At 39.3% G+C, this 14,359-nt stretch overlaps 2 protein-coding genes across 4 annotated transcripts; one reads left to right on the top strand and one right to left on the bottom strand.

The window, feature by feature from the left end:
* Positions 1 to 948: 948 nt before the first annotated feature.
* LOC113029794 (uncharacterized) lies at positions 949 to 3,205 on the top strand. The gene is made up of 2 exons (XM_026180808.1): positions 949 to 1,931; positions 2,451 to 3,205. Exons 1-2 carry the CDS (start codon positions 1,186 to 1,188, stop codon positions 3,202 to 3,204), a joined length of 1,500 nt encoding a protein of 499 aa, XP_026036593.1. The 5' UTR covers positions 949 to 1,185; the 3' UTR covers position 3,205.
* Positions 3,206 to 3,224: 19 nt separating this feature from the next.
* On the bottom strand, positions 3,225 to 8,768 carry LOC113029793 (G2/M phase-specific E3 ubiquitin-protein ligase-like). 3 transcript variants are annotated; one of them, XM_026180804.1, is made up of 9 exons: positions 8,350 to 8,768; positions 7,007 to 7,219; positions 6,628 to 6,763; positions 5,935 to 6,428; positions 5,443 to 5,753; positions 5,156 to 5,331; positions 4,621 to 4,793; positions 4,225 to 4,439; positions 3,225 to 3,933 (listed from the first exon to the last, which is right to left on the bottom strand). In XM_026180804.1, the coding sequence occupies exons 1-9, from the start codon at positions 8,715 to 8,717 to the stop codon at positions 3,674 to 3,676; spliced, it is 2,346 nt and encodes a 781-aa protein (XP_026036589.1). In that variant the 5' UTR covers positions 8,718 to 8,768; the 3' UTR covers positions 3,225 to 3,673. The 3 variants fall into 3 exon arrangements, with proteins under 3 accessions (XP_026036589.1, XP_026036591.1, XP_026036592.1); XM_026180806.1 differs by lacking the exon at positions 8,350 to 8,768 and having other exon boundaries at positions 7,007 to 7,405; XM_026180807.1 differs by lacking the exons at positions 3,225 to 3,933; positions 4,621 to 4,793 and having other exon boundaries at positions 4,390 to 4,439.
* Between the last annotated feature and the right edge of the window lie 5,591 nt (positions 8,769 to 14,359).

Genomic DNA, 14,359 nt, shown 5'->3' with positions numbered 1-14,359 from the left:
CTCTCACACACACTACTGAAATTTTACCTCTCACACACACTACTGAAACGCTCTCACACACACTACTGAAACGCTCTCACACACACTACTGAAATTTTACCTCTCACACACACTACTGAAACGCTCTCACACACACTACTGAAACGCTCTCACACACACTACTGAAATGCTCTCACAGACACTACTGAAACGCTCTCACACACACTACTGAAACGCTCTCACATACACTACTGAAATTTTACCTCTCACACACACTACTGAAACGCTCTCACACACACTACTGAAACGCTCTCACACACACTACTGAAATGCTCTCCCACACACTACTGAAACGCTCTCACACACACTACTGAAATTTTACCTCTCACACACACTACTGAAACGCTCTCACACACACTACTGAAACGCTCTCACACACACTACTGAAATGCTCTCACACACACTACTGAAACGCTCTCACACACACTAGTGAAATTTTACCTCTCACACACACTACTGAAATGCTCTCACACACACTACTGAAACGCTCTCACACACACTACTGAAACGCTCTCACACACACTACTGAAATGCTCTCACACACACTACTGAAATTTTACCTCTCACACACACAACTGAAACGCTCTCACACACACTACTGAAACGCTCTCACACACACTACTGAAATGCTCTCACACACACTACTGAAACGCTCTCACACACACTACTGAAACGCTCTCACACACACTACTGAAATGCTCTCACAGACACTACTGAAACGCTCTCACACACACTACTGAAACGCTCTCACACACACTACTGAAATGCTCTCACACACACTACTGAAACGCTCTCACACACACTACTGAAACGCTCTCACACACACTACTGAAACGCTCTCACACACACTACTGAAACGCTCTCACACACACTAATGAAAACCAAGAGGATTTCAATTGAACAGGAAGGCATTTTAGCTGTACAGGAAGGTGAGGAAAAACAAATAACACATTAATGCACAGCTAACACCGCGGTGACGTCGACAACAGTCTGTTAGAGGTATAATTGAAAAATATTTTGCCTTCATCAGTGACTATCCAAACATTGTTGTAGGGTAGCAGCCTATTGCAACAAGTCAGGGCATCCTGGCTATGCTAGCTGCCCGTATAATCTGGAAAGACTGTGTCTGACAGTACCTCATCTACAATGAAATTACATCAGATCCTTGTCATTTTTTACATACTTTCTTTGTTTTTTGAGGTGAGAACCAATGAAGAAGATGTTGAAAGATTTTTTACTTGTGCTCTGCAATGTATTGGGGCGCTCCAAAATGAAAATTCGGACAATATCAGACAAGAGCGGCTTTATAGAGAGCTAGATGATCATACACGAACTCTATCAGAATTTCTTGCTGCTGTATCTCGATATGATCCCAATAATAGGGTTGCCACCAACCTACTACAATCCTTGTATAGATGCTTTTGCAGCTTGCTACATGAATATGATGCTAGACAGAGATCTGCTTATGTGACCCACAGATTGTTACCCCCAACCACCTTGAGTGGTCATCCAGGTCGGCCACGATACACTATATCTGCTGAACAGATTTCTCACTTTGTTTCCATTGGTATGACATGGCAGAGAATTGCATCATGCTTTGGATTAAGTCGAAGAACCCTGTACAGACACAGACAAACTTTGGGAGTTGAGCCATTAAGCTATGTGGATATTTCAAATCAAGAACTGAATGGCCTTGTGACGGATATCCTACAGAACACTCCAAATGCAGGGGAAGTATACATTCTTGGAAGTCTGAGATCTCGTGGCTTAAGAGTTCAACGTTGGAGGGTCAGACAAAGTCTACAGGAAGTGGATCCTATTGGACGTGCATTTAGACGTCGTCATGCGATAAGGCGAAGGATCTATAGTGTTCAGGCCCCCAACCACTTATGGTAAGTTCACTGGTTTGAAACAAATGATCAGGCCTTTTGTTTAAAAGTATTAACACAATACATCAAAATTAATGGTCCTTCATTCAAAACATTACTGAAGTTAATCTATATGATCAGCATAAGATAATAATAATAAAAAAATAACAATAACCAAAAAAACTGAAATTGATATAAGTATGTTAAATATTTGGGGGATTCATAGTACATCAATTTAGATGTTGTCTAATGTATATACTGTTGAGTTGTTTAATCCTTTATTTTACATCACAATTTTAATCTCTAACATCAATTGTGCCAGGTAAACGTAGTGTGGAAAAAGACATTTTATGCCACTGTGTGTATGTGTGTGCACGTGTGTGTGTGTGTGTGTGTGTGTGAGAGACAGAGGTGTGCTGTTGTTGAAGTAAATGTACAAAATGAAACCTCTAGTTTTTGTTTAAGTACAGGGTCAGGAATTCACTACTAAATAATATGAACAAACATGTGGAACTGTAGTAATGCTTTCTGATCTCTCAACAGGCATTTTGACGGCAACCACAAATTGATTAGATGGCGCTTGGTCCTGCATGGCTGTGTTGATGGCTTCAGCCGAACTATCATATACTTACGTTGCTTATCCAATAACAGAGCCTCAAGTGTCTTGTCATTATTTTTGGAAGGAATACAAAACTTTGGTTTGCCCTTAAGGGTCAGGTGTGATCATGGTATGGAAAATATACAGGTTGCTCGTTTTATGTTACAGAGAAGAGGAGTAGGCAGTGTTATTACAGGTGTTTCAGTACATAACCAAAGAATTGAAAGACTGTGGGCAGAACTCAACAGAGTTGTATCAAGACACTTTATAAATATCTTTAACTTTATGGAAGAACAGGGTATGTTGGATTCACTGAATGAGCTACATCTTTTTTGTCTGCATTATGTTTATTTGCCAAGGATTGAAAGAGCATTAACAGAATTTGTCAATCAGTGGAACAACCATGGTCTCTCTACACAAGGAGGACAGACCCCTCTTCAGCTGTGGCATACAGGTGTCACAAACAATGTGGGAATCCTGTCGTTTATAAATGACATTTTTCATGTTGATAACTATTATGGCGTTGATGAAGAAGGGCCATTACCAGAACTTCAAACAAACAATAATGTCAATATTCCAGCTATTGACATCAACATAAATGAGACTGCAATGAACATAATTCAACAAGTGAATCCATTAGAAAATGATGGAAATCATGGAATAGATGTGTTTTCTTCACTTTTACACCTTCTACATTAAATAAAATATTTTGCAAAAAATAAAAAAAAGATATATAAAAAAAACATTTCAGAAAACATATGTGATCGAAACTAACATATTGAAACCATTTTCTTTAAAATGATAAAATGACAGCTCTGTTGTCAAACAGAAACTGACACAGGCAGAAGAATAAACAGACACAAAGACAACCAAATCAAAAACCGATGGACATACACATGAAATGAGTAAAGTGACACAAATTTTGTATATTCAAACTCAACAATCTAAATTAACTTCTGACGTGCTGTTAAACAATTGGTATCTACCTGTATGAATCCTGAAGAACAATCACTTCTTGTCAAATTGATGTCTTAAAACATCAATTTGACTGAAGCAGGTAAATTTGGAAATATTAAAACCTTAACAAGTTAATACTCAATACTCACTTTGAATCAAAAGAGAGACCAATACAAAAGAGAAACACGCAAACTCCTCCAGCATAATGTGTTCATACCCTGCCAAAGCCGTAAGTGTTACCTAATGCAAAATCAAACTTCTCCTTGAACAGCTGGTATGAAACATGCAGTGGCAGCCTAATGCAGTTAACACACGTGTTGGCAAGAGGGAAAATTGGTGTAGAAGAGAAGTCATCGTCTCCTCTATGAATGAACTCAATCGAGGGTGCTGGGGAAAAGCCAATAGGTGGCACCGCAGTTGCTCCAGTTGCAAAGGCCAATATCTTCTGTAATTTGGAAGGTCCTTCTTCTTCTGCATAAAACAGAGAAGGAAAAAAGTGTTAAAAGGTTATTTCATTTGGCCAACATAAATTGTCAGTGAGTACAAATCTAAAGCAAGAATCTTAATGACTGTTATTGCAATGACTATAGAGCATGCTTTTCATCTTTCAATAGTCTCAAAGAACTATGTAAAAATGTTACTACAACCAAGAGGGTAATGTGGTGTTATTGTTATATGAGTATGTTCTTTAAAATAAAGATTTCAGAAATGCTAACCTATAAATCGTTACATCTATTTATTGTGCACTAAAGTGACAATTACCTTCTGCATCTTGGAGATAGTCTCTCCAGAAGGTAACAACTGTCTCCTCAGCAGCTCTTCTGTTGCTTCCTTCTGGAGATAGATGAATGTTGAAAAGATCATCCACCTGGTCAGCAGTCAGCATATGTGGCTCATAGCAGAACAGCGGGCGAAAACTGTCTGGATGCCTCCTCATTTTCTCGAGAACCCCAAGAGTTTTCAGACCTTCACAAAATCTGGATAAACAGCACAAAGAAATTTTATTCAATAATTCTGCAATTTCATGCTTCTAAGTTAATTGTATATTATCAATTTGGCACAATCAGTTATACTAGGTTATTAACTGGCCATTTTGATTAATAGGTAAGATTTTTATCACATTTTAATTAATCTGAAAAACACAGAATACCAAAATACCTTTGAAATGGACCTTGAACCCTGTGGATGACCTGAAACATGACAATATCATGTACCAGCAGATCCCTGTCTCTTAGTGAACGCATAGGCCTCAGGCATCCTGCATTGGCCAAGTAATCAAGCAGAGGTTCTTTTGACTTTTCAAGGTCCTCAAGGGTTGTACTTTGAGATATCTAGCATCACAAAGAGCAGAGGAAGGGCTTGTTATGGAAGTTACTCAGTAGTCTTATAACCTATTAGAAGGAACCCAGCCACCAGTGGTCTACACAATCACAATATGCCCGCGCGTACATTGGAAGTCAAATGACTACACATATTTTTTTAATATGTTTACAATGTGCTTAAAAAAATGATAAAATATACTCTTTCGTCTACCCTTATCTACTGAATCTTAGTTTAATATAGCAGCAAAATATAAAAACTTGGCATTCAGCAATGGCCAGACTGATCCGGATAAACATTCCCTGCAAAAGAAAACTGGAACACAAACTATTTTCAATTCACTATAAGATTTATAAAATAAACATATAGAGACCTTTCGGACTTTTTCAAAGAGTTCCAGGTCAGCTATGTCTTCCAGGGCTGGATTTGCTGAATTTCCAACCAGAAGGGAAAATACTGTTGGTGACAGAAAGTTAGGTGGTGGACCACCATGTACCAAGCTCACTGCAATGGCTCTCCCAGAGATGTAGTACCAGTCCCCTCTGAGAGCTGCAAAGCAACAGAATAAAAGGAAAAGCAAAATTGTCAGTAATGTTGCCTGTAAAAATAAATATCAGTTAAACAGTTCCCACTATTAATCTTAGAAAAATAGGTAATTACCAGTACTGTCAAGAGCCAAGTTCTTGCAGTTTTCTTTCCCCTCAAACATGGCTGACCTGGCAATGGTGTCCATCAATAGTCTCAAGAATTCCCTCCTTGGCCCACCTAAATCAACCCCTTCCTCATTTTTCCCCATATCATCTGAGAATTTCACACAGATCATCAAGTTGGGATCATAAGATAGCCTTTGAAAACCACGCAAGGCTCCCTCCCACACAGCAGAGCGATTTATATTAAATTTGCACTGCTGTTTTGTGCTAATTTTGCTTGATAGTTCCAGCAGTATCTCTTGAACAGGGACTTTTTCTGCACTAAAAAAAGGAAATAAAACAGAAAATAAAATATATCAGCCATGTAGTCATGTTACAGAATTTGAGAATATGTGTCACACTGATCATAGAGAGTTAAAGCTTTAAAGGTTTATATTGATTTGACAATTCTGGAAAGCCCAAATTATGTCTCAAACTCAAATTCTGTATGTTTGTTACTCACATCTGATTCTCCAAGCTCGCAATTATAGCTTGATTTAAATCCTCATCATCTGAAGAATCGCCAGAAAGCGATGCCACGAGAGTTAAATATGAAGAATAATCTTCATCATTAACGCTCATGGCAGGGATGTCTTCACTTCTTGCATTGAAATCTCTGCTGTGACTGCTTGTGCTAGGTTTGTCATCACTTCTTGCCATGTAGCCTTCATCACAAATGCTGTTCCCATCACTTCCTTGCTTTGCTCGTTGCCTTTTACCAACACTCCTTCGAATACAGTTGGTCCCAGTATCATCTTCTTCATCACTGCTAGTGCCAGGGTTATCACCTTTAACATGACTTCTTAACCTTGTAGTGACTTGGCTGCTCATGTCTTGTTGGATTTTTGAACTATCAACTTCAAAACAATCATTGTCACTGTCCTTATCAGTTGCACAACTGCTTAATGCTGATTTGTAGCTGATGTGGGAAGGATCTTTGTCTTCATCTGATTCACTCTTCAACAGAAAAAGACCAAAAACATATATCAAAAGCAAGTAATTATAGCTTATCTTAAAAAGATTAAAATAAGAAATATCCATATTGATTGCTCCCAAACACTTGTTTTAAATAAATATATTCTATTTTGTTAGAAGCCCAATTGTTGACATGTTTTTTCCCAAATCATGATTACTTTTCATTCTTTTAGTAACTTACTAAAAGTGTCCTTGATGGCCTTACATAGAGGGCTTTGGTTTTAAAAACCTTTAGGATCAGCATCCCATTCAGCTCCTGACCAACTTGGAGCTTTGGAGACACCAGCTTATTGCCACAAGCCATTAGAAACTCGAGGCTACAAAAAATAAATAGGGACAACAGCAATTGCTAATTAGTTAAATATTTTAAGTATTAGTTAAATATTTTATTATATATTGTTCTGTTTGTGTGTATGCTTTTATGACTTAAATTCTACTGGTATAGTCATATGTTTTTATAATGATGAATGATATTTTAAACTTCTTTACTTTGGTATATTATCTTTAAGTACAAGTCATTACATGAATACACACAGTAACAATAAACAATAGTATTTTACCTGACATCCTCTGGAAGGCGTTCACCAAAGCTTTCCTTGAGGTGTTTCACGACAGTTTGGTTGTCCCAGGTCTTCTGGAATTCAAAAGCACTGAGGATGTGCCCATGTTTGTGTAACCATAATTTTGAACCTTGTTTGCACACTACTCCCCATGATGGAGTTGGAAGTAGTATAACATCTTTGTTGAAATGGTCATGCTGCTGGGCCATAGCTCTGAAATATAAATATTAGATACCATAAACAACAGCAAGTGATAACTAATAATACTGAGATGCAGACAGCAGAACACTATCCAAACCCCTACACAGAATGCTTTCATAGACAAAATTGTTGTAGTTAGGCAAACATAAGGGTTAATTTTATATACTTTTTTTTATACTTTTCCGAGAATACGTGCTTCTTTTGTGGTTCGGACTCCTTCTGACATTTCTTTGGAGGTGGAGGAAAACCAAAGTAATTGCTTAAAGGAGCTTCTTCGACATCTTTAAGAGTTCTAAACAAATGTCTGTCCTCCTCCAGAAAATCCTATGTACGCAAACACGCGTTGCAACTTCTTATCTTGTGCGTGTCTTTTGTTTTGACAGCGAATGCGCACCTGCGGACCACTTATGTGCAGCCCTGGTTATTTAGCTCGTCATTGCAGCCACAGAAATTATTTTGTCCATGAAACCATAAAGCTGCACTTTCTTTTTGCCTTATAGTCTGATTTGTCATAACTTCTCCGTTTTGTGGTAAGCTTTTCTTTGGCTGTCACTTCTTCACCCTGACCTGTCTTATTTGGCTCAGCAGAACTAAAATATAAATCCTGCTGCTTTTACACACACACACACACACACACACACATAACGCTCAGCGATTCTCTGCGCAATCAACCTCTCACATGTTTAAGCTGCGGGAGATTTCACTTGTCATGTTTGCATAGTAAGCTAACGATTAATAAGACGATGTCAGAGGAATTGGTGCGCAAATTATCATCACTCACCAATCAGTGCTGTCGCTCTCTATACACAGTTCGCGTGATTGCAAAGTGAAAGCAAAAAACAAGCGCAAATTCAAACGCGATTTCAATATGTCACATATTGACAGTGGCTCACCGATGCCAATGACATAATTACCCAGCTACATTTCCGAAAGAATGCAAAAGCATAGACATATATTTTTCCTTCCTACGATAGCCCGACGGGCAGGGCAGAGATAGATTTTGGTAGCCTGGAAAAATCGCTAGCCCCGGGACGTCGGGCTAGCGATTTTGCGAGCTCTGCAGTATATTATTAAATATCCGACTATTACATATGGCCCCATTTCAGGCAAGTGAATACAAACTCATTAAACTTTGTAACTACCTTTTTCTTCTGGTGCCTGATGTCCAGCTGCCGAAGCATTGCCGAGTTTGATAACGTGGTGCAGGTGCACATTCTCTCCTGACTGTAGATGTCGCTGGCATGGGCAAGCTGCTACGTTGACGTGAGGGAAAGAGGGATGTTAAGTGACTATCCAGTCCGTCCACACTGGTACTTGCAACAGGTTGCTGCCCCACGACTGTGGCATTTGACAAAGTTCTGATGGTCTCTGCTGAGGATAATATACTGTTGAGTAATGCGGCTGCTTCACTTAGGCTACTAGCAGGTTGCTGAGTAGACATCTGTGTAGTGGTTTGAAGTGTACCACTTTTTCCTTCACTTTCCTGGTCTGGACACAACTTCCTGTTCATCTAAAACTCCTTCCTGTTCAACTGAAATGCCTTCCTGTTTAACTGAAACGCCTTCCTGTTTAACTGAAATGCCTTCCTGTTCAACTGAAACGCCTTCCTGTTTAACTGAAATGCCTTCCTGTTCAACTGAAACGCCTTCCTGTTTAACTGAAACGCCTTCCTGTTTAACTGAAATGCCTTCCTGTTCAACTGAAACGCCTTCCTGTTCAACTGAAATGCCTTGGATTTTCAGTAGTGTGTGTGAGAGCGTTTCAGTAGTGTGTGTGAGAGCGTTTCAGTAGTGTGTGTGAGAGGTAAAATTTCAGTAGTGTGTGTGAGAGCGTTTCAGTAGTGTGTGTGAGAGCGTTTCAGTAGTGTCTGTGAGAGCATTTCAGTAGTGTGTGTGAGAGCGTTTCAGTAGTGTGTGTGAGAGCGTTTCAGTAGTGTGTGTGAGAGCGTTTCAGTAGTGTGTGTGAGAGCATTTCAGTAGTGTGTGTGAGAGCATTTCAGTAGTGTGTGTGAGAGCGTTTCAGTAGTGTGTGTGAGAGCGTTTCAGTTGTGTGTGTGAGAGGTAAAATTTCAGTAGTGTGTGTGAGAGCATTTCAGTAGTGTGTGTGAGAGCGTTTCAGTAGTGTGTGTGAGAGCATTTCAGTAGTGTGTGTGAGAGGTAAAATTTCACTAGTGTGTGTGAGAGCGTTTCAGTAGTGTGTGTGAGAGCATTTCAGTAGTGTGTGTGAGAGCGTTTCAGTAGTGTGTGTGAGAGCATTTCAGTAGTGTGTGTGAGAGGTAAAATTTCAGTAGTGTGTGTGAGAGCGTTTCAGTAGTGTGTGTGAGAGCATTTCAGTAGTGTGTGTGAGAGCGTTTCAGTAGTGTGTGTGAGAGCGTTTCAGTAGTGTGTGTGAGAGGTAAAATTTCAGTAGTGTGTGTGAGAGCGTTTCAGTAGTGTGTGTGAGAGCATTTCAGTAGTGTGTGTGAGAGCGTTTCAGTAGTGTGTGTGAGAGCGTTTCAGTAGTGTGTGTGAGAGGTAAAATTTCAGTAGTGTGTGTGAGAGCGTTTCAGTAGTGTGTGTGAGAGCGTTTCAGTAGTGTGTGTGAGAGCATTTCAGTAGTGTGTGTGAGAGCGTTTCAGTAGTGTGTGTGAGAGGTAAAATTTCAGTAGTGTGTGTGAGAGCGTTTCAGTAGTGTCTGTGAGAGCATTTCAGTAGTGTGTGTGAGAGCATTTCAGTAGTGTGTGTGAGAGCGTTTCAGTAGTGTGTGTGAGAGCGTTTCAGTAGTGTCTGTGAGAGCATTTCAGTAGTGTGTGTGAGAGCGTTTCAGTAGTGTGTGTGAGAGCGTTTCAGTAGTGTGTGTGAGAGGTAAAATTTCAGTAGTGTGTGTGAGAGCGTTTCAGTAGTGTGTGTGAGAGCGTTTCAGTAGTGTGTGTGAGAGGTAAAATTTCAGTAGTGTGTGTGAGAGCGTTTCAGTAGTGTGTGTGAGAGCGTTTCAGTAGTGTGTGTGAGAGGTAAAATTTCAGTAGTGTGTGTGAGAGCGTTTCAGTAGTGTGTGTGAGAGCGTTTCAGTAGTGTGTGTGAGAAGTAAAATTTCAGTAGTGTGTGTGAGAGCGTTTCAGTAATAATGTCCCTTACGGCACCTCATAGAAAACTGCCTGTTGGCCTAAATATGCAACTGGTTATCTGTCGTAATGCAGTAAACCTGGTTCCCTAACCTGGTACAGGTACCTGAGTGAGGAGGCTTATGTGGATGCATTAACCACCTGAGGCTGCAATTAAAGATTTATTAAACATTAATAATTAAGTCATTAGGTAGCTGGCAGGTTGTAGATAAAACAAATGTTCATTTAGCGATTCACTGAGCTGGTGTCTCAAAGCCCCAGTATTACTATGGGGCGAGATTGGTAGCATGAACATTTTCTGTTTATGAGTGAACTGTGGCTTTAATGATAATTACAGCAAATGTTGAGGACTTTTGGATTTAGAATCATACGTCAAGCTGTGAGAAGTAGTTTGTAGAGCATGCCCTGTGCAGATCACATATATACAGGCTACATTTTCTGCTGAAGTAATTAAGCTGGAAACACGTAGGTCTCATAGCGCTGCAATGAGTCTGTGAGGAACTGATGTGTGGTGGAGCATAAATGGTGGTTTTTACATGGTGCACGGTGTCCACTGCAAGAAATCAAGCCGATTAATTGAATTAGAAAGATACCTGCTAATTAGTGCAAAGTAAACAGACTAATAAAATACTAGAATTTTCCTCCCCAAGCTGAAGCACAAAATTATTCACTCCATTTCACAGACATATCATTACATTTCTGAGTTAACTTCAGTAACCACTGTGTCCAAACAGTCAACGAGCTGATTCCTACAAGACTGCTCAAACAAATCCTACCATTAATTAATGCAGTCTTAAGCACTATACAAATACAGGCCATTTACCATTTATATATAATCAATGTATCTCTATTAATGGCATAGCACAGACCTTCAAGGTGGCACTAATTAAATCATTACTTAAAGAGCCATTGTTTGGCCCAGCTTTCTTAGCTAATTATAGGCCAATGTCCAAACACCCATTTTTCTAAAAAAAAATCTTCAAAGAGTAGTTGACTGGCTGATAATCTGGAGATGATTCGGAACTCACAGCACAGAAACAGTATTAGTATTAGACCTAAAGGCCTGGATGACCTCTAATTTCTTTCTAATAAACTGAGATAAAACAGAGGTTATTGTACTCAGTTCCAAAAATACTTTCATTCAATAATTCAATGCACATATTTAACAAGTATGCAGGGATAGTTTCTTGCATGTGAATAATACCTATAAAACGAAAAACAATCCCGTCTCAGAGTTACGTTTTTTTCTCTTAGAAGTCCATTTATTTTGAGCCATTGGACATGTAAAGTTGTGTCTCATGTCAAGCTCCACATCAAGTACTTCCACATCATGTTTGTTTCATAATGAATGGTTTGAAATCCATATTCAAAATGACTTCAATTTTCAAACATCTGGGTTTATTTTTAAATGTCAACTCAGTCTGCCTGCTGCGAAAACTACATGCTCTCCACTGTAACTAAAACATTTTGGCTTGCACACCGGGGAGGGTAATCCATTGAAATCTCTTTATTCTTCCTGAAGATGACATTTGTCAAAGTAGAATGTCACAGGGCAGCGGTAGAGAGACTAACACTGAATGTAATGAATCTTTCCCAGACATGGCTCCAAGGATGGCCCTGAGTTAAGAATATTTCGTGTTAATTAAAATGTTAATTAGACTACCCTTGTAACAAGAACTAGAGTCGCTGTGCTTTTTTTTCCACTACACTTCATCTGACCTACCTTGGACATCACGAATGTCAAGAAACAGCAGGGAGGAAGCTTTGAAGTCTCCTCATATCCAAGATTTGACACATGTCAGGAATGTGAGTTTAAAGCTCATTTTAATTAAGAAAAGCTGGTTCATAGGAAGATTTTCTTCATCGTCTATATACTGAAGGAGGGCTTTAAAAAGCTTATCACAGAACTGTGTATTTGAGCCCAAATTTTTAAAAAGTATCATCATTTTCCATTTTATCATAAAAAAGTTGCATTCAGTTATGATAAATGGCCTGTCACACATCATCTCACACACTCTTCTTGATATTTTCCTTGTTTCCATGCTTTGCTTGACATGTTTCCCATTTTATTTTGACATATTCAGCTCCCTTGTCTTTCCAGTTGTCACATCATGCCCTTGTGTGTTTCCCTCCGCTGTGACTGCCTGCAACACCCTGATTTGTGTCACCTGTGTCTTATTATCCGCCTCCCTCCAGTGTATTTAGTCTGTGTCTGCCCTTCACTCTTTGCCAGTTTCTGTATTGAAGGCATTTTAGGCTTTTCCTTGTAACATGTTTCATGGGACACCTGCTTCTTTGCTTGACTGTTATATTTTGCCTCAATTAGCTTATAGTGTGCTGCCTTAGCAATAGTGCTAACCACCATGCCACTATGATGTCTAGTGGAGTCAGGTTAAATTCCCATAGTTGTGAATGTGAGCGTGAATGGTTGTTTGTCTCTCTTACCCCATCTTCCCATGTCCCTCCTTTGGAGTTTAGTCTGTTACTGTTGCTATTTTTACCATTTCTTCTTGGAGCAACTGTAACTCACTAACTTCTGATTGTTTCAGGATGAGCTGCCATTATCCAATGACACATCTGCTTACCTGCATCTTTTGCTCATTTCTCCTCCTCTTCTTTTTTCTTTTTTCTAAACTGAGGACCTGATGGCTTTGAACTTTTCTTGTCCATCTTCCATTGGTTTTAATTTTGCACTCCAGTATGAACACAAATCCCCCCACTCGAGGATCACCACAACTTAACCTACTACACTGCAAAAACTCAAAATCTTACCAAGTATATTTGTCTTATTTCTAGTCAAAATTATCTCATTACACTTAAAATAAGACACAATCAGCTACAGGGCAACATTTCAGTAAGCTAAAGGAACTTGTTTCAAGACAGTGAATCTTGAAACTAGAGAAAAACTAGAGATTTTTCACTTGTTCCATTGGCAGATTTTTTCACTTATTTTAAGCTAAAATATCTTGTATTAAGTGAAAAAATCTGCCAATGGAACAAGTGAAAAATCTCTAGTTTTTCTCTAGTTTCAAGATTCACTGTCTTGAAACAAGTTCCTTTAGCTTACTGAAATGTTGCCCTGTAGCTGATTGTGTCTTATTTTAAGTGTAATGAGATAATTTTGACTAGAAATAAGACAAATATACTTGGTAAGATTTTGAGTTTTTGCAGTGTAGACCTACACCTTAGTTCACAGATTCACTTTGTCTAAGGTGTATTTCTGAGATTTCACACAACCCAGGATTCAAATCATGAATACATAATGGGCTTGGATTTACAACATTATAAATGAAATGTGCTCTATTTGGAAGCAGGCCCCTCCCCTTTCGACGGCTTGTGTGAGACTTTAAATCATCAAACTGTAAATTTTAAATTGTTATTGATCCTTTACCCCGAGTCCTAAAGTGTCTATTTATTTTCTTACTCTTCTTATAAATATTGTTTGTTTACTTGCACTGCTGTAACTGGAGCCTCGTCGTCTCGTCTCTATATGCTGGACTGTAACGGAAATGACAATAACGTTTACTTTGACTTCAGCAGCGAGCAGGCGCACCGAGGGCTCTCGTGCTCACTTTTCATGTACAGAATTTCGAAAAAACATTGGTGCAAATTATAAGTCTGTATCATGATGTCTGGTGTTTTTGTGTTTGTTGGTTTGTTTTTATTTTGTTTTATTTTGTGAGTTGATTATTAGATGCTGCTCCAACCAGCCAGAGAATCCCCCGCCGCCCCGCCCTCTCCTCTCTGCGCCGCAAGCAGCAGGCGCACCTCGCAAACGGAGGGCGCCCTTACTCCCAGCAAATGGGCGATAGAAAACCGATCGGTGCCTGTACCATTCCCAGTATGCGCTGGCTGAAAAAAAAAAAAAATCTACCAATGCTAAAATGCTAAAATAAACAATTTTCCACAAAGTGCAGACAATTTTTTTTGTTTCCTTGCCAGCTTTAGTCAGGCATTGGAAAATCAATAATTGTTTTTTTTTGCCGATGCCTGTGATGCCGCCCCCCACCACGATGCCGCCCCGGGCAACCGCCCGTGTCGCCTGTATCTAA

This window comes from Astatotilapia calliptera, chromosome 9 (assembly GCF_900246225.1).
Source record: "Astatotilapia calliptera chromosome 9, fAstCal1.2, whole genome shotgun sequence".
Lineage (NCBI taxonomy): Eukaryota > Metazoa > Chordata > Actinopteri > Cichliformes > Cichlidae > Astatotilapia > Astatotilapia calliptera.
This window is presented reverse-complemented; position numbering and strand designations above follow the sequence as displayed.

Excerpts from the sequence above, each read along its gene's own strand:
- LOC113029794 (XM_026180808.1), top strand. The coding sequence starts at position 1,186 with ATGAAATTACATCAGATCCTTGTCATTTTTTACATACTTTCTTTGTTT. Across the intron at positions 1,932-2,450 it reads CAGGCCCCCAACCACTTATG|GCATTTTGACGGCAACCACA; the intron begins GTAAGTTCACTG and ends ATCTCTCAACAG.
- LOC113029793 (XM_026180804.1), bottom strand. The coding sequence starts at position 8,717 with ATGAACAGGAAGTTGTGTCCAGACCAGGAAAGTGAAGGAAAAAGTGGT. Across the intron at positions 7,220-8,349 it reads TCAGGCACCAGAAGAAAAAG|AGCTATGGCCCAGCAGCATG; the intron begins GTAGTTACAAAG and ends TTTATATTTCAG. Across the intron at positions 6,429-6,627 it reads GGCCATCAAGGACACTTTTA|AGTGAATCAGATGAAGACAA; the intron begins GTAAGTTACTAA and ends TTTCTGTTGAAG.